The sequence below is a fragment of the Somniosus microcephalus genome, chromosome 9 (genome assembly GCF_052327205.1).
Source record: "Somniosus microcephalus isolate GS21.2 chromosome 9, FLI_Smic_1.0, whole genome shotgun sequence".
Taxonomy (NCBI): Eukaryota; Metazoa; Chordata; class Chondrichthyes; order Squaliformes; family Somniosidae; genus Somniosus; species Somniosus microcephalus.
In genome coordinates, this window is record NC_140995.1 from 139,328,426 (window position 1) to 139,353,350 (window position 24,925).

At 42.1% G+C, this 24,925-nt stretch overlaps 1 protein-coding gene across 1 annotated transcript; it reads right to left on the reverse strand.

Moving 5' to 3' along the window:
• Positions 1-262: 262 nt before the first annotated feature.
• Positions 263-24,270, reverse strand: LOC147112721 (mannosyl-oligosaccharide 1,2-alpha-mannosidase IA-like). Its single transcript, XM_085997311.1, has 5 exons — positions 23,988-24,270; positions 19,910-20,129; positions 18,842-19,014; positions 9,353-9,468; positions 263-1,581 (listed from the first exon to the last, which is right to left on the reverse strand). Exons 1-5 carry the CDS (start codon positions 24,159-24,161, stop codon positions 1,452-1,454), a joined length of 813 nt encoding a protein of 270 aa, XP_085853437.1. The 5' UTR covers positions 24,162-24,270; the 3' UTR covers positions 263-1,451.
• Between the last annotated feature and the right edge of the window lie 655 nt (positions 24,271-24,925).

Below are 24,925 nucleotides of genomic sequence, written 5' to 3' on the forward strand. Positions count from 1 at the left end.
TAATACTCTTCTTAAAACCCACCTCTTTGGCCAAGCTTTTGCTCATCCCTTTTAATATCATCATCTTTGGCTTGGCATCCACTTTTCTTTCCTTACACCTCTGTGCAGCACCGAGGGATGTTTTTCTATGATAAAGGTTCCATGTAAATGCAGTTGTGATTATGTTCTAATACACAGCAACACCCAAACCCCTCAACATATCTATATTTTAGAGTCTTGGTTAGATTTCTTTACCAGTCATAATACACAACCACAACAAAAATGGCTTTTCTTCAATTTTATTTTTTATAGAATGTGTCCAGGAAGGAATGTACAAACGGTCTTTGAGAATTGTGATCACAGAGTATGTATAAACTGATATCAAACATTCCCAAACCATACACACAGAATGCCAACAGTAACTGCCAAAGAATTTCAACTGAGTTTCTAGTCAGACTCAAGATGATTAATGATCTTGGATCCTGGTCAACCAGCCATTTTTTTTTATTGGTGAGATTTTATCTGCACAGTAAATGTAAACTGAAAAAAGTAAACATTTTAAACATCTTGCCCACAATGGCTGAGATTTGTACATTAATTAAAATACCAATTCTTTAGATAATGCATCTATCCCCATACATTTTATATTTGTCGCTTTAGAAAACATACATAAAAATATTTTATTTTTGTTGAAGTAGACAGTCAAACAATTTACAACATTAGAGACCTATGTACTTCGTATAAAGGGAATGTTTTAATTTGCAGAAGAAATACACAAAAAAGATATCAAGTGTAAAAAATAAATCATAAAATACAGAAGAGTTGAAATCGATTCACATATTGAATACCTGACTTATTTTAGAAGATCTATGTCAAGTGCAATATTTGTCTTTTGGGTCTATTCCATACCCTCAATTTGGAACTTCAGTAATACACAACTGTCACCTCTTACAGCATTTTTGATTTCCTCATCTTCAGATCTCAAACAAATTACTAGAAATAAAAATGTCGATGTTTTATCTATCTAGCACATTGATATTTATCTGCATCATATAAAATAGGAAAAAAAAATTAAATATAGCATTTATGCTAAGCTCTCGATTTATAGTATTCAATGAAACCAGAATAGAAATGACCCCACATAGAAAGTCTTATTATCTTTTTTTATGTAAATGCGTGGCTCAACAACAAAAGCAAAAACAACCATGGTTCCTCATGAATAAATCTCTGGATATTCAATTAATTATGGCTTTTTTTGCAACATGGCAAAATTTGCAGCTCAAAGCAGACGACATCTCCTCACAGAGGAGGTTAAGGTTGTTGCAGTCCATTTCCTGCAGCCTCATACTAATTATATGGCAGCATGCATGTTGCATATTACAATTTATTTTGCTTTGTTTTACAGCACGCACATTTGGATTAAAATAATGAATATTTAGATGGATACTATTCAAAGTTCCAAATAATCTGCGCTACTTTACTCTTTGTTTCTCAACAGCTCGGCCATCTTTGCGAATGATTGGCAATGGATGAGCTTCAGTGTTGAAGATCCAGTGGTCCAGTGGAAGGAGGTCATCATCAGAGAACAGCAAATAAAGATACCTGGAGGCAAGCAACAAAGATTTATAGTAAAATAAACGATGAAGGTGATACAAGAATGCAATTACTTTACTGAACATAGGGGACTCTGTTAACATGTGAAAAGTCATAGATAACATAATTGATGTGCAGCACCTACACAGGATTTTAATGTTAACATGCAAAATTTTAGATTCCTCCACAACTCTTAACAACTTTGTTCCATGGACAGAAGTTGTGAGCAACACTTACATTTTTAGAAGTATTTTTGATGTCTAACATGGGTCTTGGCTTGCCACTAATCTTCCAATTAAGAAACTTGCAATACCAAGTTTTTGAATCAAATGGTCATAGTTCCACTTTTAGCAAATATTAATTGGGCCAGACATTCCGATCCCTACGGGTGTGTATGCGCTGTGTACCTACCCGTAGGGACATCGCAAATGCCGGTTTCAGGCATGCACAGCGCATGCGCTGAAAACCAGCATTTCCGATCTGTCAAGAATCCTCTTGACAGATCCTCCGGCTGCCCTCTGCAGGCGGATAGTTCCGCTTTTTGGAGACCCTCCACCCGCAGAAAACCCTTACGCCTGGTAAAAAGCGTAAGGCCTGCTTTTACCAGGATAAGAGTAGAAAAAAGTAAAAAAAATGTTTTTCACTGATTTATCATTTAAAAATACTTAAAAAGGTACGTTTATTTTTAGCCCCGTAAAATACTTTATTTTTTTCAAAAAATTAAATGTGTTTAAAATACTTAATATATGTAATTTCAAGTCATTTTAAAAATGTGATTAAAAAAAAGTATTTAAAGTTTTACTATTTTTTTCCATTGATCTCCATTCATATTTGACAGGTCTTCCTGTCAAATATGTGAAGGGAGATTTCCCTTCTGTGATTGGTTCCCCATGGCCCACGTGATCCCAGGGATGCTGCAAACTACCTGCGCCTCTGGGATACATGGGCCCTGTGCACTTGCAGTTTGGTGAGGCCCAGCATTGGAACTGTGCGCGTCCCAGGAGCCCTCAGGTAAGGGTGCAGATTTTTCCAGATCGCAGGCCTCCGCCCGCGGGAGGCCTGCGATCGGAAAATACGGGCCATTGTCTTTTGCATCAGTTTTAACAGATTGACATCAACATGGCAGCTGTGCACAATTCTGTTGCGGACTTTGTGCGATACAAATCCTTTAGTGGCAACGGAAGAAAACCAAACAAATTATACTTGTTAGGATTCTCCATTCACCCTGCTCAAGTAGCTAAGTTGGCACTTGACTGGTATAAGTAATGAATGTTTTATTCATGCATCTGTGGAATGTGTAAAACTTGTGCACCGTGGAAATATAGATCTACCCACATTTATCAGTCTATTATTAATATTCAGTTGAATCACTTGAAAAGTTGTTAAAATGTACCCAACCCTATTGATGGCAAATTCTTACCGAACGCTTAAATTTCCTTTTGGGGGAAAAATACTATTTTATTCAGATATTTAATTGTTTATTCCAATGTGTTTTGTAAGAAAAATAACATCCTGGTCTAATATTAAGAAATAGTACCCTTCCTTCACATAACTAACATCTTTTGGTCATGCAATTTTTGTTTATATCCCTCCGCCCCCTGCAGTTTTGCTGGAGTCCTTAACAAGCAATTTTTTGTGTTAATAAACACATTACAACAGTGACTATACTTCAGAGTACTTCATTGGCTGTAAAGCTCTGAGACATCCTGTGGTTGTGAAAGGCGCTATATAAATGCAAGTCTTTATTTCTTTCTTTCATGAGACCAAGACATAAAGTAGCAACAAAATGGGGGGGAAACGCCTTATTGCTCCCATTTACTAACATTTCTGTTAAGTTTTATTCAAACAAAACATCCAAATGGAGGTTATAAGAAATTAAGCAGGGCAAGTTTAAGTAGGGCCAACAAAGGTAGCTAAAAAAAAAATCTTTAAATACAAACATTGTATCAAAACAGCTCAGAATACATTCCTTAAACATCTGCTCTACCCTGGATTTGAAATGTACTACCTACTAGACAGTGGGACAGAGATTCCAATAGCTTGTCGTACATCAACAGCTAGGGATGCAAATTTGAAGGGAATTGTAAAAGAAGGCTGGTGCAACCACTTACTCAGTTTCTTGGACCACTTCAGTATTACATCCCCAAATTCAAATATTTGGACTTAGTCCTATCTATGTACTCAGTGTTTCCAAATCCTGGATGTAAAAAGTAAAGAACTAGCAGGTAATATACCACATTCTCCACTGTCTTGAATGATGCAATTCAAGTTGAAGCTCATGAGCTGGTCTTATTTTTGACTTGTCAACATTTTATTGAGGGCATACTATCACATGGTAACCTATTTGAGGGCCACACTTACAAATAGACCAGTAAATGTTCATGCTACTGAAGACGCTATGCAAGAATAGTGAAATGTCAAGTTTTACCATTTATTCTCCCATCTTTTGACATTTTGTTTGTTCAAATAATTCTGTAGCTAGGGCTGCGTGACTATTTTTGACATATCTTTGGATCATTCTTTTTGTGTTTTCCATTTTCCCAAATCTATTCCTGTCCTCCACTTACATGCCTCTATTATATTCAAATGAAAAAATGGGTAAAATTCAGTTTATTTTTGTTTCCTAATTATTACTCTAACTGCACTTATGGCATAGAACTATATACACCAGGAGGTTTCTAGGTTTGATCTTAATTGGGATGGTACTATTGTTGGAGTCAACATTCTAAAAGGCAGTGAAGTGGCTCAATTCACAAAAATCTATCAATCGCAGTCTTGAAAATTTCAATTAACCCAGCATTCACATTGGGTGAGAGAGCTGTAGAATTCCACTACCCTGTGTGTGAAAAAGTACTCCTGATTTCAATCCTATAATGCCTACCTCTAATGTTAAGATTATGCCCTCCTGTTCTGGTTTCCCCCAGCAGAGGAAATAGTTTCTCTGTTCCGAGCCTATCGAATTCCTTTATCATTTTAAAGACCTTGACAGATTTGAAGAGCTTCTACAGGTATGTAAAAAGGAAGAGAATAGTAAAAGCAAGAGTTGGTCCCTTAGAGGCTGAGACAGGAGAAATTATACTGGGGAACAAGGAAATGGCAGAGACTTTAAACAAATATTTTCTATTTGTTTTCACAGTAGAAGACACAAAATTATACCAAAAATAGTGGGGAACCAAAGGGCTAATGAAAGTGAGGAACTTAAAGTAATTAATATCAGTAGAAAAAATGTACTAGGATCAATGCTTGGGCCTCAGCTATTTACAATCTATATTAATGACTTAGATGAAGGGACCGAGTGCAACGTATCTAAGTTTGCTGATGATACAAAGCTAGGTGGAAAAGTAAGATGTGAGGAGGACGCAAAAAGTCTGCAAAGGGATGCAGACGGGTTAAGTGAGTGGGCAATAAGGTTGCAGATGGAGTATAATGTGGGGAAATGTCACTTTGGTAGGACGAATAGAAAAACAGAATCTTTTTTAAATGGCGAGAAACTATAAAATGTTGGTGTTCAGAGAGATTTGGGTGTCCTAGTACAAGAAATACAGAGAGTTAGCATGCAGGAACAGCAAACAATTAGGAAGGCAAATGGCATGTTGGCGTTTATTGCTAGAGGGTTGGAGTACAAGAGTAAGGAAGTCTTGCAACAATTTTACAGGGCTCTGGTGAGACCACACCTGGAGTACTGTGCACAGTTTTGGTCTCCTTATCTAAGGAAGGATATACTTGCCTTAGAGGCGGTGCAACGAAGGTTCACTAGATTGATTCCTGGGATGAGAGGGTTGTCCTATGATGAGAGATTGAGTAGATTGGGCCTATACTCTCTGGGGTATAGAAGAATGTGATGTGATCTCATTGAAACATAAAAGATTCTGAGGGGGATTGACAGGGTAGATGCTGAGAGGTTGTTTCCCCTGACTGGAGAGGTTAAAACTTGGGGGCATAGTCTCAGGATAAGGGGTCGGCTTTTTAAGACTGAGATGAGGAGGAATTTCTTCACTCAGAGGGTTGTGAATGTTTGGAATTCTCTAGCCGGAAGGGCTGTGGATGCTGAATCGTTGAGTATATTCAAGGCAGAGATAGATAGATTTTTGGACTCTAGGGGAATCAAGGGATATGGGGATCGGGTGGAAAAGTGGAGCGGAGGTCAAAGATCAGCCATGATCTTGTTGAATGGTGGAGCAGGCTCGAGGGGCTGTATGGCCTACTCCTGCTCCTAATTCTTATGTTAGTCTCACCTGCAACTGTCTTGAAAGGCCCATATTCCACACTCTTTCTCTTGACCTTTATAATTTTTTTGCTGTTAGCTTTGATATCACTTGCAAGCTTTAGCTTCATAATCCCTTTTGATCCCTTTGTTGATTTTTATAGCTCTCCCTTTCCACTAGATTTCCAATTTTCCTTTTGTGTAAGCCTTTTCTTTTAACTTGTTACTGTCTCTTAACTCATTTGTTGACCATCGTTATTTAACTACACAAATGGGGCTTTTTGCCTTTTAGGGATATGTACTGGTTTTGTATCATACCAAATATTCAGAGTACTTCCTGTATTGTAAGTTAACAGTTTAGCCCAGTTTATTGTGGTCAATTAATTTCTAATCTCGTCAAAGTTGGCGTACTTAAATTAAAAACCTTGGTTTAAGACTCTCCCTTCTCCCACTCAAATCTAATATTAAATTCAATCATAATTTGGTCACTATTTGCAAGATGTTCCCTTACCACAAACTGTTAATTAATTCTGGTTTGTTACTCATCATTAAATAAATGTAAGAAGTCACACAACACCAGGTTATAGTCCAACAGCTTTATTTGAAATCACAAGCTTTCGGAGCGCTGCTCCTTCTTCAGGTGATTCAGGTGATTTCAAATAAAGCTGTTGGACTATAACCTGGTGTTGTGTGACTTCTTACATTTGTCCACCCCAGTCCAACTCCGGCATCTCCACACCATCATTAAATAAAGTATGGCCTGTTCTCGTCGGTTCCAAAACATATTTTTCTGGAAAACTGCTCTGAACACTTTCTAGAAATTAACTGTCTTTACTACTCGAGGGGGTTCTGCTTCTACAAGTCCATGTGAAAATGAAAATCTCCTATGATAACCACATTCTTTTTGCTACATGCATCACTGATCTCCAAATTTATACGTCCCCACTACATCTTACATCAGGAGGTCTGTAGACAACTCCCATCAGAGTCTTACATCCTTTGCTGTGTCTTAACTCTACGCATAATGTTTCCACTGCTTAATCACCCTCACTGAAACCCACGTTTTGTGCTCACCAACTTCATTCTAGATTTTTTGTCATGCATATATAATTGTAGGGTGTCTATTCTAGATTCTATCACGACAAACTGAATTGCCATATCCTCGAAGACTGTGATATCTGATCGACAGAATATGCAGCAATGATCTAAAAAACTAAAAAAAGTTATTAGAATACTGTACATTGGAAATCAATATTCAAAGAAAAATGAAAGTGAATAGAATACAGCTACACAAGTGTCATTGTAAGTTGAAAATCTTTGTACATTTCAAAATCATACCAAAAACTACGGCCCGGGTTTTGCTGTAGAAATAATGGTGAGGCTATCAGCGCTTACTGTTTTTAAAGCGTGAATTGGATAGCAACTTCTGCCGACCGCACATGCGCAGTTAAATGCAGAAATCAGGAAGTTGCTGTCCGAGTTGTCCTGCTCTTCCACAAGCTTCGTTATAACAGTATCTCGCCGAGAGACATGCCATTGAAACACATGGCATGGCATGAAGATGCTGTACTTGTGATAGATACCCACTATACACGCCAGATAAAGTTAGGGCTTGTCCATTCCAGTCTAAGTAATTTTTTTAATGGCGTGATAAGTCATAATTCTTTGGAATTCTCTGCCCCAGAGGGCTGTGAATGCTGAGTCTTTGAGTATATTCAAGGCTGAGATAGATAGATTTTTGGACTCTAGGGGAATCAAGGGATATGGAGATTGGGCGGGAAAGTGAAGTTGAGGTCAATGATCAGTCATGATCTTATTGAATGGCAGAGCAAGCTCAAGGGGGCCTTATGGCCAACTCTTGCTCTTATTTCTTACGTTCTTAATTACTGCCAAACATCCTCTGACACTGAAAATTAACTTTTTACAAGAGTGGAGTCTCCTTCCTTCAACTTTTAATTATTGTTGGATATATAAAAAAAATCTTTTTTTTGCTTTTTCTTTGTCTTTTATCTCTCTCTAATTCAATGTCAAAGAAAGATGGGATTAAAATATTCTAACTGACACTTCCTGGTTCAGAATCTGCGCTGCTCAGTAACAATTCTTCAATCTGATTGGTTAAGGAGATACACAGTTGCTTGCTCTGTTCACACAGGTCCCATATCCCCTGTAGAGGGGGCTGCAACAAAATGACACTCTAATCACAGCAGGGTCCAGTGCAAAAGCCCATAGAAAGTCTGGGGGCAAGTGCAAGGAACGGTGTTCGCCACTGACCACAAAATCCGGCCCATTGTCTCATTCTGCAAAAGTCTCAAAATGATCTTTACAGTCCATAGCAGAGCTTCAGACAAACAATATTGACATGTAGATTCAGGATACTGCACCATTGAGAGTTGGTAACTCTGTGGAAGTTTTTGTTTTGTTAAAATCCTGCAAAAAATTCCCTTTGTTTTTCTATACCGGGGAAAATATTCAAACTGTAAAGAATCCCTGTTTACTTCACACATTACCTGCACACAGATCAAATCAAATCAACTTTTATTGTCATTGTTAGTGCACAAGTGCAGTACAACAAAATGTAGGCTTGCGGCTCCCAAGAGTGTACATTTAGATTAAGACATTTAAACATTCAACATACATTTGGCTTGTAATACATTAACAAACATAACCATAATAAAGTGCATTGGCAGATGTGCAGGCTTTAGAGTTTATTTGTGGAGTTCAGTAGGATGACAGCCCTGGGAAAGAAGCTGTTCCTAAATCTGGTCGTACGGGTGCGAATGCATCTGTAGCGTCTCCCAGATGGCAGGAGGGCGAACAGACTGTGGCTGGGGTGGGTAGGGTCTTTGATGATGGAATGTGACCTCCGTAAACAGCGTTTCTGGTATATGTGCTCTATGGTCGGTAGCCGGGTAAATATTTTTATTTTCACAATGGCATGCAAGAAAAGTCACACAAAGATTGACATAACAGGCCCTTTTGTTACGGAACAACTAACAGGGCAAGAAGCAGCAACAGGAATTGTAATCAGGCTGAGGAGGGTAAATAATTCGAGAATGCCAAAATCCTCCAGAAAACTAAACAATGAAATTAATTATTCAGATTCAATTCATACAGCTTCTGTCATTATGAAGAAAAAGATGACAGATGGAAGTGGCCATCTGAGAATTTTACCAGGTATGTTAGTGAAAGAATTCCGTAATGCATACATAAGCACTTTTAATTGAGTCTGATTGTAGTTGAACTACTAATTATAATATATGGAAAGCTTCTTCCTGCTTTTACATCCACAGAACTAGGTTAGAGTAATTACCTGACATTTTAGATGATGATAAATTATATAACTTTCACCAGGGTTTCATTCTTTTCACAGCTTGACTTCTGAATGCAATTAGGATGTCTTTCACCAGTCAGAATTGGAAACTGGCTCTTAGCCCAATCTTGCTTTGGTAAAATAATTGTAAACCCTCTTTTTAGATCTTACTATATATATCCAGTTGTCAGCTACAAATGGGACTTAGACATTTCAAAAGACAAGTGGCACTAAATTAATGAGTTTTCTTCTACTTATATACTTACTTTAGAGTTTCTGCCAGAAAGAAACTCTGCTGCACATCGTCATGAGTAGGTTGGCTGGAATAAACGTCTCTAATCCCAGAATATCCAGCAGCTACTCGGCAGGTCTTCTCTAGTGCCTAATTTGGGAAAAACACCATATAATTGATGACTCCTTTGACAAAAAATGTTGCTTTTTCAGTTCAACAACAAAAGAAAACCTCAGTTTCAAAGTTCTTTTCAATCTCGGGACCCTCAACGTTAACATGCTGAAAACTTACAGCAAATACCCAAATTTATCACGCTAATAGATTGCTTACACAAAAAATAGATTTTCTCTGTGCAAAACTATTCCTATTTATTGCAATGTAATTAAATTGAGCAAAATTTGAGGTGAATAGCAAAGATGTATTTAAGGAGAAGCTAGGTAAGCACACGAGGGAGAAAGGAATAGAAGGATATGTTGATGGAGTTAGAGGGGGAGGGGTGGGAGGCGGCTCATGTGGAGCATAAACTCCGGCATGGACCTGTTGGGCTGCATGGCCTGTTGCTGTGCAGTAAATATTTTGTAAAACTTCATTTTGACTGATGCACAATAAAATGCTTTATTTAAGGCAGAATTTATGTGGGATCGCTTTACTATTAATACTGTTCATTAAAAATTAGTACATTCATACTTGGTGAACATATGGACAAAAGTCACGTGCTTGTGCCAAGTCTCTCTCTTTCTTTTCAGGTAAAACTGATTATTAGAGAGAAATAAATAAATAATGGCCCAGAAATTCAAGTCAGGGGCTTCCCGCAGGTGCAAGCCCCCAATCTGCACTTACCTTGCACGCCGGCCGTTGAGCTGTGGGCCCCCGTGGAATTCCGATCCGGGGCCTGGTCCAGCTGCCGGTGCGCAGTGCTTGCGTATCCCAGGGGCGCAGTTAGTTCGATGCGTCCCCTGGGATCACGTGAGCCATGGGCAGCCAATCGGAGCAGGGAATGCTCCATTCATAAGTCTGACAGGAAGTGCTGTCAAGACTTATAAATACTACGGCCCCAAAATAGCACTAAACCTTCAAATAAATTTTTAAAAAACCATGACATTTTTTAAATAAACTATAAATTACATGAAATAACTATTTTAAACAATAATTAAAATTTTTGAAAAAAATAATTTTATATTCTAACGGGGCTAAAAATAAACTTACCTTGCTTTAAAGTATTTAAAAATAATAAACCTGTGGAAAAAATGTTTTAATTTTAATTAATTCACCACTTACCTTGTAAAAAGCAGGCCTTACGCCTGCTTTTTATATTTCTAAATTCTGCAGGCTTACGTTCCCGGAGAAGCCTGTAGAAAAAATCTAAGTTTGATGCGCACGCGCAGCCTCCCCCGCGCACACATTCGACCTCTGAACCTCTTCGTTCAGAGGAATGGAAGTACCGGTTTCCCGTGCATGCGCAGTGCATGCAGGAAACCGGCACTTCCATCGGGCCTACGGGTGAGTACCCCGTGCGTACTCACCCGTGGAGACCCGAATTTCTGGGCCATTGCGTGTGAAAATATGGTCCCTTCATCTTGGGGAGCAGGGGCTGAACACAACCAAGATTGATGGATGATGGGCACCTCTCTCTGCCAACAGTAAGGGACCAACTTGACAGGAGTTTAAATCCAGTCTTGGAGCAAAAAGACCATTGCACAAAGCTGCTCGTAATTCTGGGCTAATTTGTCAATCTAAGTGAAGTGGGTTCGAATGATGGCTCGTGTAGGAAATTAAAACAATTAGTCTGGTGCAATGGGTGCTGTTCTACACAAAGAGACTCAAGGGGGGAAAAATTGGGTTGTGGCCCCTTTGGGGCACTAACTTCACCGTTAAGTTAGCGCCCCCGCACTCGAAATTCACCAGTAGCGCCCCAAGAGGGAGGTGGGGTGCTACTGGAAGCGCCCCGCCTCCCTCTTGGGGCGCTGGGAGTGAATATCGCAGCGCTACGTGCCGCAGCGCCACGCTCTGCGGCACGTCGCGGTACTGCAGGCCTTCCTCCCCTTATTAAAGGGGAGGGGCCTAGCGTAGCGTGACCCGGGGCCCAGCTGGGCCACCAGGGATCGGAGTGCCGGCAAACAAGAGAAGTACCAGGCTCATGGAGCGCAGCCGGCACTCCGAGGGGGGCTGCTGTGGAGACCGGGGACGGCAGAGGGGGCAGGTGCTGGCAGGCGACCAGCAACAAAAATGGCCGTCCGGCACCTTTCCTTTAATTAGCACTGCCCCGACTGCAGGTAGGCCCCCCCTGACCCTGTTGGACATAGCACCCGGCGGTAAGTCAGGGGGCGCTACTGAAGATCACGGCCGGGGCGCTAGCGGGGCGCTGCGCACGGCGATGACGCCATTGCCAGAGGCACAGCGCCGCAGGGCGCTAACGGTTACCGCCACCACTAACCTCCCGCTGAATTTCGCGGGAGGCATTGGCACTGTCGCGCCCAGGCGCTAGTTGCTTTGCACCCCGTTAGCGCCCCTCTTAGGGCGCTAACTGGAGGCGCAAATCAACCGAATTTTTAGGCCTAGGTGATATTATTGGGGCAGAGTAGAGAGCTATACCCAGCATCCTACCTGTAAGTAGTTAACACCAACACTGGGATCAAAAAACAGAAATGTGTTAGTGTTAAAGCACCACTATCCTTTTTCTTATTAAGCTAAAAATAATATATGCAAATATATCCATGGAAAGAATTGAGAGCCAATTTCACAAGTGTGTGCTCCTGGTGGGGAGCCTCACCTGCTGGGAATGTACATTGGGAAATCATGGGCCACTCCCCGTAATTTAATTAAAATGAATGGACAGAAAATAGTGCATTTGTCATTTCTCAATATGCATTCCCAGCGGGCTAAACGCTCTGCTCTTTAATGTAATCCTATACTACTTTTAATAGTTAACTGTTCCTGTTTACTTCCTCATAGGTATCACAGATATTGATACATTGGGCTCGATTTTCATTGAGCCGTGGAGTCGGGCTTGGAGGCGTGTGGGGGGTTAAAATCGCAAAAACTGGCAGGCGGGAACCCCCCACCCCTGGCCTGGTTCCCGACTCCGAGCAATTTTAACTGAGGCGTGTCTGATGGTCCCGACTCCGTCCCGCATCCAACAGGCGGGACTGGTCTTTAAGGCCCTTAATAACCACTAAATGGCCTCTATAATCCTATTTTAACAGGCTCTTGCAAATTTAACCCTTTTCCCACGTAAAACACGCCTGGTGGGAAACACGAATGTGAAACCTGGCGGGAGCACGATTGGATTGCTGACTATCAACTGCAGCTCAACCATTAAACAGATTTGATCAGCCATCATTTGCAGGTGGCAGGACTCGGTGGTCGCAGGTCTGGGGGAACTTTTAGAAGGCTTAACCACACCTGTGGAAGGTTGGAGCCTCACACCCATCTCCAGTGTGGCCTCCTGGGAAACCCCTCTCGTCACCTTCACTCAGAGCTTCCTCAACAGAGGCATATACCAGAAGCATTGGAGCCATTTATTTCCTTCCCATCCGGGCATTAGAGGAGCTCGAGCACCAGCCGCAACACCAGCAGAACCAGGAACAGCAGCAGCACCAGCAACAGCAGCGCCAGGCTGCTGCTCACCCACCTGAGGCTGCACAGGCCAGAAGGGGCCAGTGCCTGGAAGCCTGTCGGCACAGGAGATACCCCCCCAAACAGGGTCTACAGACGCAGGGTCACCTATCTCAACATGTCTGAGCAGCAGTGCCAAAGGCGGCTCCGACTTTTGCGAGAGATAGTGACTGACATTTGCGCAATGCTACAGCAAGATTTGCTGCCCAGAGGACCAAGTGGACAAGTATTACCAGTGGCCATCAAAGTCACCACCTCACTCAACTTTTTTGCCTCAGGCTCATTCCAGGGATCAGCAGCAGACATCAGCGGCATCTCCCAGGCGACCGCACACACTTGCATCATGCAGGTAACTGATGCCCTCTTTGCCCTCGCGCACAATCACATCCATTACACCAAGGATCGAGCAAGTATCACAGCGCGAGCGGTTGGATTAGTTCATCTGGCAGGCTTTCCAAGGGTGCAGGGCGTCATTGACTGCACATATGTGGCCCTTACGGCACCCCATCACAATCCAGGTATTTTTGTCAGCCACAAGGGCTTCCACTCCCTTAACGTTCAGCTGGTGTGTGTGACCACAAGAAGGAAATTTTGCATGTTTGTACCATGTACCCTGGCGGGTGCCATGACTCCTTCATACCGCGCCAGTCTAGTGTGCCTCTGCTATTCAGTACGCCAGACCAACTTAACAGATGGCTACTTGGAGACAAGGGCTATCCCCTGAGGACGTGGCTGATGACGCTGTTGAGGAGCCCATCCAACGAAGCTGAGGACAGCTACAACTCCAACCACATGTCCACCAGAGCCATAATTGAGCAAACCATTGGTTTGCTGAAGATGCGCTTCAGATGCCTGGATAGATCAGGTGGAGCCCTGCAGTACCCAGCAGCCAGGGTCTCCAGAATCGTCGTGGTTTGCTGTGCACTTCACAACATGGCACAGCATCGTGGCTTGCAGATTCCTGAGGACCAAGTGGCTCCTCACATATCCTCCTCAGATGAGGAGGAGGAGGGCGAAAACGAACATCCTGCAGAGGCCCATCAACCAGCGACAGCATTATGCGAGAACATTGCTGCCCGGGATGCAAGGAACGCATTCATCCTGGCCAGATTTGCTTAGCCTAGTAAATCAAACACTTTTGCGTCACAGCTTCTTACCAGAGCATTGACAATGGCCAAAGAACCAGAGGATTCCTAGCACTCCGACCACCATACTGACAGTTGCAAGTATTCCTAAAGCCTCAATGCGGAAGTCCCAATAGCGAAATGACAGACGCCACAACTGCAACATTTGCCATCAGAATTTTTATGTACTATTACGACGTGATGGCATTTTTACACTAAACACAAAATTCCACCCAAGTGACTACCCTTGTGACTACTTGTGCTTTATCTTCCTCTTACGCGTGCTCCTACGTAGTGCTTCCCCTGTGGCTTCAGCAGATGTGGAGGCCCCTTGCTCACTTTCCTGCTGCTCCTGTCTCGACGCCTTTGACGGGCGTCCTCTGGGGTTGCGAGCCTGTGAGGGCTCATCAACAGTCTGCTGCTCCTGTGGCTGTGCAGGGGTTGAGACGTCTATCTCACTTGGGTGTGGACTCCGGTGGGGCTCTGACCAAGAACTCTGCAGTGGCATGGAAGTGTGAGCGCTTGGAGAGGAGCCCCCACTTCCTTGAGGTATGCCACCAACCTCCCTCTCATGGGTCAGGTCCCCCTCAGCGCCTGCAAGTGGCTGGAGAGCACCTTGCTGCACATCAGGGGGGCCATGGGGACCCGTATCTGCAATGGTAGTCCTACTCAGAAGGACTTCCATGAAGGTCTGGTTTCTCTGTTCAATAGATGCCCATCGCTCAAGAGATGTCATTCTATTCTGAACAATGACCATGTTTTTCATACCCTAGCGACTAAGCTCCTCCATGGCCGTAGCCCTCCTCTCCTCTACTGTAGCCATCCTCTCCTGTACGGTAGCCAGCCTTACCATGGAGGTAGCAATCGTTTCCACGGAGGTAGCCATCTTTGCCGTGGTGATGCGTTCATGCGCCAATGACTCCACAAAGGCTCTGCTCATGTTCGCTATGGACTCCTCCATTCGCTCCACCCTCGCAGCGACCCTAGAGACAAAACCTGCCAGAGAATCCTGCATCTGTGCCTGGAGTTCCATCACCTCTGATCTTATGGATGGACCCAGAGGCAGAGGGTCGACATGCTGCTGAGCCGAGCTGGCAGAGTCCTGCGCCCTCCGACTAGGACTCTCCACTGCTGTCCCTATCTCCACAATCTGCTGATACTCACTTGTGAGCTGTGATACACCAGGTGACAACACTACTCTATGTCCCGAAGGTCCCACCAAGGTGTGCGTGTCTGCGCTGGTGCTGGGTGCGCCGAATTCTGGTGACGCTGCACCCTCAGAGGTTGCAGCTTCCTCTGAGGAGTCTGGCTGCTCAGCCTCTTCTGCCTGGCTAGGGGGGACGGATGCTTGTGATGGTCCTGTGGGGGAGTAAAGGAGAGTCAGAGATGTGATGCAAAGGCTACATGCACATAGCTTTTTGCAGATGCTCATAAGTGCATCTGTTACAGCTTCACAATCATTATCAGCGACTCATGCAATGTCAGAGAGAGAGATGGGAAACTTTTCTGTCACCAGCTTGCTGTGTTGCACCCGTCTGTCCGTCCCCCACGCGCGAATCATCCTCAATGCCAATGATTTCCAGGACAGCCTCCTCCCAGAGGGTCAGGTGGGCTAATGAGGCTGTCCCTCCTCATGTCCTCCCTCACTCTCTTGTAAGCTCTCCTTTCCTGCAATGAGGGAGACAAGTGGAGGTTGAGTGAGAATGAGTGAGTGTAGAGATTGCATAGCATAGATACTTAGAAGGAGACAAAGATGGAGTGAGGTTGCAAGACCAAGGGCCCTCCCTGTGTGTTGTCAGTTGTGTTCAAAGCATCAGAGTGATAGGGAGTGTGAGGGCTGCATGGTGGAATAGTTATGTGAATGTGAGCATAGAGAGAGGGAGAACAGGTAAGGGTGCATGGATGTCAGTGTCAAGTGGGATGTGGAGGAAGAGATTGCTAAAGCGGAGTGCTGGTGAGGAAAGGTAATGGGGATCAGATTGAGGGTGATGGGAAATTCATACTCACTTTTCCAGTGTGAAGGTCATGAAATCTTTTCCTGCACTGTAACCAGGTTCTATGGTTGACTCCCAAGGAGTTGACCTCCTCAGCCACCTGCATCCACACAGCCTTGGTCTGAGTGGGAGGCCTCTTCCTCCCTGATGAAGGGAACAGCACCTCCCTGTTGGCCCTAGCCCCATCGACTAATGCCTGCAGTGCCGCCTCGTCAAATCGAGGAGCTGTTCTTGCCCTCTCACTTGTCATCTTTCCTGCAGGTCCCTCCGACACCAAATGGAGAAAGCTTGGAAGCCTGCAAAAGAAGCAAGGCTTGCTGTGGACCTTAAATGCAGCAGCAATGACGTCATCGGAGGGGACTTTCAGTCATGAAAAACCCATTTGCAAAGGCTTCCCACACGCTGGAAATCAATTGGCCAATTGAGTTAAAATTGCATCATTCTACCACATCCATTTAGATTCGTGTGGGAAACACAAAATTTGGATAACATGACAACAGCCCGCACCGGAGTTAAAATCCAGCCCATTATAGTTTGTCAGTTAAATGAATAACTTTACCTAGAAAATCTTGTTGGGTGTTCAATTATTTTTGGTCAGTACTTCTCATTTTTATATTAAGTAAATAGCACTACAGTGAAGATGACAATTAACCCGCATATATTGGAACTATTGAGTTTGAGGCAACGAATGGCTCTTATGCAGCCAAAATATTTATCCATCACAGAAGCTGCTCTCACGGTGTAACCTCAACAATTCAGATAGCTCATTAATTATACTTTATTAATTTTTGGTTGTAAACTCTGATTCTAAATTAATTGACAATTTTTAAACACAGTTCACATTAACTGTGACGCATGCAGTATAATTCTGGATATACACCGTTTAACTGATTATGGCACTTACTTTATAGTAATTAAATGATAATCGGGGGGGAATTTAATATCACAGACATGACTGTGAACAAGGGAAGGATGAAAGTGCAATCAATTGCACAAGTAATATGCAACGGCTTCTTAGCACAATATATGAATGAGTAGTAGGGCAGGTGTTCTATTAGATTTAGCACTTAGTCAACTGGAAATGATTAGTCACTTACTTCCAGGCTAACATGTGTTTCTAGTGAAATGAGACTCGCCCCACAGCATGGAGCGGGCCTCTCATTGGCGCTACTGGGCAGCCAACCGGCCGGCACTCACCCCCAGTCAACCACCCAATAGTTAATTGTCTTATGGGTGTCTTCTGACAAAAACAGCAAGACCAAGACTATAATAACTGAATTAGAGGTTCAAAACATTATTAGACATGCGGTAGTTGCATAATGAAATCTACAATAACCATTGCAAGCAAACTCATGGGGGCTGATGGGAGTCCAAATGGGAGCACTTACTTGACTCCATAGGCACGCTCACCCTCAGGGATTTTGCATCCTGAACTTTTCTTTTTATTAAAAATAGTTCCTGGCCTGGAGCTTCAGTGAAGGGAAAAATCCTTCTGTACTTTTATACTACAAAGCAATGGCATAAAATCGCCATTTTACCTGGTCTGCTGCTCCATAGCTCCAGGAACTATAAATTTCTGCATGTTGCTGCTAACAACTCTCTGCTCAGCACATACCAATTAACTGGAGCAAAATAATCCCTTGAATTTTGGGGCGGGCCTGAAAAATGTGGGGCAGATTCTTCTTTTCCTCTCTACTTCCCTATTCATATAACGCAACATGATGAGGTCCACTCATCCAAAAACAGCCAGGTGCAGGCTATTACTATCAGTAGTAGCAGTGGCAATGGCTTTGAGATACTACTGGGGGGGGGACAGAAAGACAGGATGGAGTGTGAAAACTTTACAACATTAAAAAAAACTGCAGAACTATCTCTAGAATGGTTTACTGCTAAACAATGCTTGCTTGTAGTGAAGAAAGTTTAAAAAAAAATTATTTGGGATGTGTGGACAACTTCTAATTTAAAATCATGCTCGAGGTGGAGATAGATAATCAACAATGACATTGAGGTTAGTAGAAGGTTTACGATTGATGGTATACAATCGATAAAGCAACAAGAGCCTGGAACATGGGTTAAAAATCAATGCCAAGAAAGTGAAAACAATGGTCATCATCGAACAAAACCAAAGTGCTACATAGCATGTAAAAGGCGGGAAGTGTGATGCATCACAGCATAAGCTGGGTGCAGTGCATGATTAAAGAACAGGTGCTCAACTTGGCAGGATAAGAAAAAGAGCTGCTGAAATCATAGCCCAAAGAAATACCAGATACTGCGTACATAATATTTGAGAATCATAGGGTTGGTTAATGTTTAAATTGTTGATGAGAAATGGAACAAAAAAGAGCAAGAGGACAAAAGGAAGACAGAGATGCACGTGGCTTAACGACATCAAGATGGTCAACCAGATTGTACAACTGGCGCGGCAGGTTTGCCATTAAAGCTGTAACCACAAAATCAGAGATAGCACCGGAACAGAAAGGCTAACAATGTGACCAAACCAACTAGGAGTGCAGTTCAAAAGGCAGCTTTATACACAACAGAGTGCTGGAAAAATCACTTGGTCAAAATCATAGTCTAGTGGCCAAAGTTATTTAATAGAGATAGTGATTTTTCCCCCTCATGGTATGACGGCCAAATTGAAGGACAAATAAATGATGAAAAATAAACCTGTGTTCTAACAGAAGATTGTGCTACGACTCAGAATCATGAAGATACAACGTTTATGAATAGAAGAGACACATTACGGCCAAATATATGCTATCTTACTAAAGTAGGAAGAAATACACATACCTGAACAGCTTCCCAACCCCACTGCCTGTACTTGGGGTCGTGGGTTAGCCTCCACATGTACATGTGTGTCTCAATGACTTCAGGACGCAGAATGTAATATTTCTCATTCTGCCTTGTTGCAATAGCTTCAACACCTCCATCAAACCTGAAGGCCTCAGGACCCAATTTTGTGGCTGGAAATTAAATGTAGGCATACAGAATTTAACCATATAATATGTACATTTCAGCTCAGATGCGAATACATATCAAATTAATTTGCTCCAAAACTTTCTCATCAAACGTGAAATGAGCAATTTTCAAAATTGTTCCCCTCAGAAAGAAGGTCGATTCAGAAATGACATTAAAAATAGCTTGAATACAAATATGAGAGAAAACAGAAATTTCCGTGAATAGAAAAAGTTTATTATATTACAAGGTTTAAATAGAATCCTTAAATATTGACATTTTGTTCAAAACAAGTGGGGGAGGGAAGAGTAAACATATAATGTTGAAATAATCAATTAAAGGTTTGAGATTTTTGTGGTCTTGATTTTTATTTGCCGACAGGATAGGAGTTTGTGGCGGGGTGTCAAAGATGATGGCTTCGGTCGATTTAATGTTTAATTGCAGTCCATCCAGGGCTGAATATCGGACAAGCAGGCTGAGAACAGAGCGGCAGTGAAGGGGTTGGCATGGTGGTGGAGAGGTAGTGATAATGTATCACTCAGATTACAGTAAAGATGTCAGTAATACAATTAGACCCATTGACTAATGGCAATTAGCTTTAACTACACATTCGATTGTTTTATGGTATTTCAGATTGTATGAGGAGAAGGGTTCCACCCTCTTATTTACACTGCTAACCTAGACAAGCTCATAGAACCATATAATTTCCTTGACTTTAATTTCCTGTTCATATTATTTCATGTGTGAACAATAGACACTTGGAGAAGTTGCCAACAGATAACTGGGTACCCTTGGAACTATACCCAGCAAAGAATCAACATCTTGGGGAGGGGAGAAAATTATTGCGAATAAAAGAAGTGAATTAACTTCACCCATCAACTCACATTAACAGATGAGCCTTACCTGTACGGTCATAAGACTCATGGCAAGTACGTGCAATCTCAGCAGCCAGTTCCATATGATGACCACTTCTTTCTTCAGGCGCACCATCTGCCCCTAGTGCGAACATTCCTCCAGCAAAACAAGTCAGATGTCCCATCTTGTGCTCAAGTAATCCACCTTTCCATTCAGCAATATATTTAAGGCCTCCATTAGATTTTCTAATCAAATGGGTCTCAATTGCCTAAGTGAATAATAAATGCTGCTTAAAAAGTTTTCTAGGTCAAATATTTTGCTGCAATATAAACAATCAATTTAGTCATAAGCAAACTTCTAGTATTAGCATGATTTTTCCACTGTAGATTTACTGCTATTGACAGCTTTATCAGAGTTATCAATATCTTGGCCAATTTGATTTACTGTTCATTTTCCTTCCATAATGAACTACCCATTGCGAAGAGCTGCAGGGATGCTGAGATTACCGAACACAAACAGTTAATGCTCTTTCAAAAACATCTAGCAAAACACTCCAACAGGAGTTGGATCCAATAAGAACCTTTCGCCAGCCCCCTTTATTTCCAGTGTGGTTTCCAGGACAGTTTGACACAATTGCAATACCACTTTTGTCATACAGCTATTTCCAAATATCTATTTGCTGTCAACTCTTCAACATTCAAATTAATACATTAAAAAAAGAATTCAAACACTCTAATAAGCCTAAACATCTGCAGTACGAAAAAAAATTAAAAATAACAAAAATCCCTACATTCAAACTCACTACAAAAAAAAAAATCAGGAATGCTGCAAATTTGCCTGAATTCCTGAATTAATGAACACAATTGTTGTATGCCACTGAATGAATAAACAAAAGGTAGATGTTCAATTTTGTTTTAAGAAAGAACTTGCATTTATATAGCACTCTGCATGTCCTCAGAACATGCCAAAGAGCTCTACAGCCAATGGGGTACTTTTGAAATGTAGCTACGGTTGTAATGTAGGGGAACGTACAGCAAGGTCCCACAAAGAGCAATGAGGGAAACGACCAGATAATCTGTTATAGTAGTGTTGGTTGAGGGATACATATTGGCCAAGACATCGGGAGAACTTCCTTGCTCTTCTTTGAATAGTGCTTTGGGATCTTTTATGTCCAGTCGCGAGGGCAGATGTCTCGGTTTAACGTCTCATCCAAAAGACGGCACCGCCAACATTACAGCACTCTCTCAGAACTGCACCTAAGTGTCAGCCTGGATTATGTGATCAAATCTCTGAAGTGGGGCTTGAACCCATGACCTTCGGACTCAGAGGCAAGAGTGCCACCACTGAGCCAAGGCCGACAATAGTACAATTTCTTAATACAACTAGGAGGCACAGTACTATCCAATTTTAAAAACAGGAACAAATACATGATTGGTAACATTGACTTTAAGAATACAAGCGATTATATTGTAAAATCGAAAGATCATTTACTGGGCAAACATTGTACAGTACTTGGGTCAAAGACACTGGATACAATTGGGCCAGAAATTCCGATCCCTACGGGTGTGTACGCGCTGTGTACTCACCCATAGGGACATCGGAAATGCCGGTTTCAGGCGTGCACTGCACATGCGCTGGAAACCGGCATTTCCGATCTGTCAAGAAAGCTCTCGACAGATTCACCGCCTGCCCTGGAGCAGGGCCTCTGCGGGTGGAGAGTTCCATTTTTTGGAGACCCTCTGCCCGCAGAAAACACTTACAATTCTTGCGCCTGGTAAAAGCAGGCACAAGGCCTGCTTTTACCAGGATAAGAGTTGAAAAAAGTAAAAAAAAAAAATTTCCGATTTATCATTTTAAAATACTTTAAAGAAAGGTAAGTTTATTTTCAGCCCCGTTAAAAACATATTTTTTTCAAAAATTTAAATTTTTGTTTAAAATAGTTAATGTAATTTATAGTCATTTTAAAAATGTGATGTTTAAAAAAAAAAATTATTTAAAGTTTTACTGTATTTTGGGGGTGATCTCTATTCATAGATTTGACAGGTCTTCCTGTCAAATCTATGAATGGAGATTCCCTGCTCTGATTGGCTCCCCATGGCCCACATGTTCCCAGGGACGCTGCGAACTACCTGCGCCCCTGGGATACACATGCCCTGCACACCGGCAGTTTGAAGAGGCACAGCAATGAAACTCTGCGCCTCCCGGGAACCCTCCGGTCCAGGTGGAGGTTTTTCCAGATCGCAGCGCTCTGCCCGTGGGAGGGCTGCGAATGGAATTTCTGGACCATTCATTTTTCATCTATAACCTGCAATACGTGTATCTACTGTAAGTGTAAGTAATTTGGTTACTTAATTTTAATCCATTATAAAAGTGTTTCAGAATTCTAGAAAAGAGTCAGGGTACGTTTATATCGCAGCTACTGATTTGTGAGTGGTGGTTACAGAATTGGTTCCAGCCAGCTGACATTTGTTTAAACTGCCTGACTCTGAATCAAACTCTCATGGCCAAGGTAGAGCTCTGCATATGAATGGTAAACTTTCAAAGTTTTAAATATGTGCAGGAGCATCCACACGCTCAAAACATTACAAAAACATGGCTTAATTTTATAATGTGCCTAGAAGATCCCAGGACATCTTGGAACACTTTGACACTCACTGGAATAATACTCCGTGCTCCAGGGTGAGACCCCTGATCTCGGAACTATATGGAACTTTGGCAGAGATGCAAAGTGACAATCACATAGGTCCTACTGTGACACCACATTTCAGCAAAATATTCTGCAGTGGCACTGCTTGTTCAGCTGTGGTTGTCACGCTGAGATCCATATAGATCCTCTCGAAGCAGATCAGTTGGAATGATTGGGAATAGAAATATTTGTAAATTTGTTTATCCCAGAAGCCTAGAGAGATTTAAATCTTAACCAAATAACATTAGGTTTATTCACTAGTGAGAAGATTAAAAACAATTATTTCATGAGTTTTGTTAAAACACTGTACATTATCAAAAAATACTAGCAATAAGTACAGATAATACTGTAAATCAAAATTAGCAATTTATCATAATTTATAATACATAAAGCCTTCATTGTTTTACTGAATTCATTATTCATTCTATATTACATGGCTAACGTTTTATTTTATTAAAAGGGACATGGGGGAAAAATTCGCTAGCGACCATTTTGGGTCGCTAACATCGCTTGGTAAATTCAGTTTTAGCGCCCCAAGAGGGAGGTGGAGTGCTAATTCAAGCACTCCACTTCCTTCTTAGAGCGCTAAACCCGAATATTGGGGCGGTGCATTCTGCAGCGCTACGCACTGGGCCACATAGCGCTACCATGTGGAAGGGCTCCTCCCCTCATTAAAGGGGAGGGCCCTACCTGGACCACTGGGGAGCAGGATGCCGTGCCAGCAGCCCGGCACACAAGAGGAGTGCCAGGCTGCCAGATCGCGGCACGAATCCCGCATTCAAAGAGGCAACTGGCCGCGACAAGTAAGTCAGCTGATTTTTTTTCCCCCTCACCCAACACCTTCCCTTTAGTTAGCGCCCCGCGAGCCTCCTGCCGCTCCTTTCCCACCCCCTGAATCGGTCGCCGTCATCGCCCGGCGCAGATTCAGGGGGCGCAGGCCAATTTTGCAGGCAGGATGAAAACAGGGCGCTGCGCACCTGCGCAGTGAAGCAGGGTGCTACTGGTTACCGCTGATGCTAAACTTCCACTGAATTTAGCAGGAGTCGTTAGCGGCGCCACGCCTGGGCGGAAAGTCATTTGTGCCCCCCAGGGGCGCTAACGAGAGGCGCAAATGCACCGAATTTCTAGCCCATAGTCTTTTGTAATGTTAGAGTGTTCTGCACGATGTCCCTTGATGTGTGTGATAACTTCCTATATTGAGATAGATTGCTGTATCATTCTGTAACAAGCAGGTAAAGAAAATACATACACAAGCATTTTTAAAAAGCAGCATTTCAATGTAAATATCAAACTTACAAAACCATTATCTAATTAATTTGTAATTGGTCAAATATAAGCACTAAATGGTTTACATTTTCAGCATCACTTTTTGTTTTATGAAAACATGTGTGCACTTGTATTACCAAGAGACTAGATAGAAGATTAAAATGCCCCGTTTACCTGAACTGCATCATAATACATTTTCTGGGCTTCTTCATCAGTCTTGTCTGACATCAACCATGCCTTGAGCAAATATTCATAAAAGCTGTCTCCAAGCCCTCCAACAGATACGTGATCTGAAAGAACAGGTACATAAACCAGCAAGTTCCAGCAGGTATTCTCAACGTGAAGCATACAATGAGGCTATAAAATCATTCACGCGCATATAGCACATTACGGACAGTTCATATATTAACTAATGTTATGACCTATACCAGGAAATATGACATAAATACAAGTGCATATCAAAAACCTGCGTGTTTTTTTTTTTTTTTACACAAAGCAGGATTGTATAATATTTAGTTAACCATGCCCACAAAACAGTAAAGCCCATTTTGCTTGACACTTAAGGACACTATTTGGTTAGGCTGAAAGAAGCTAACCTGTCAATATTATCAATAAAGATATGACTATTGATGTGTTTAATACTTTTAAAAAATCTTTAAAAACAAAAACTGCTCTTTTTTAAAGCTGATCCACCATAGTAAAATTGGCACCCACAATGCAGTTGCAGCTACATGTTACTTTCTTGCCACAGCTAAACATTACATGACAACTTTTAATATCCAATGGATGGCAGATTATGCAATCAATGACCGAATAGTTGAACTTTTGTTACTGTCTGTACATTTAAAAAAATTTTTGTTGTTTTTTTTTTTTTTTTGAAAACACAACTTGTGCATTTTCTAGCTAAAGACTGGTTATGCAGAGTGGGAAATGCAGCTGGAAAACATTAGAGGTAGATGTAGGCTTCAAATCACACCCTAGCTGACAGGAGGGAGGTCTGTGTAGTATGTTGGTACGGTTAGTTTTAATGTTTGAGTGTGCAGGCACAGGGTCTGCTTCTGCAAAATATTATAAAAGACTCTGCAGTAAGTTTTGAAAGTAACCAAGGAACT

Bases quoted from the DNA above. Each gene is read 5' to 3' on its own strand.
- LOC147112721 (XM_085997311.1), bottom strand. From the start codon at position 24,161: ATGCTTCACGTTGAGAATACCTGCTGGAACTTGCTGGTTTATGTACCT. The intron at 9,469-18,841 runs GTATGTGTATTT...TTCCCAAATTAG, and splicing joins GGGGTTGGGAAGCTGTTCAG to GCACTAGAGAAGACCTGCCG. The intron at 1,582-9,352 runs GTAAGTATATAA...GCTTGCCTCCAG, and splicing joins TTTCTGGCAGAAACTCTAAA to GTATCTTTATTTGCTGTTCT.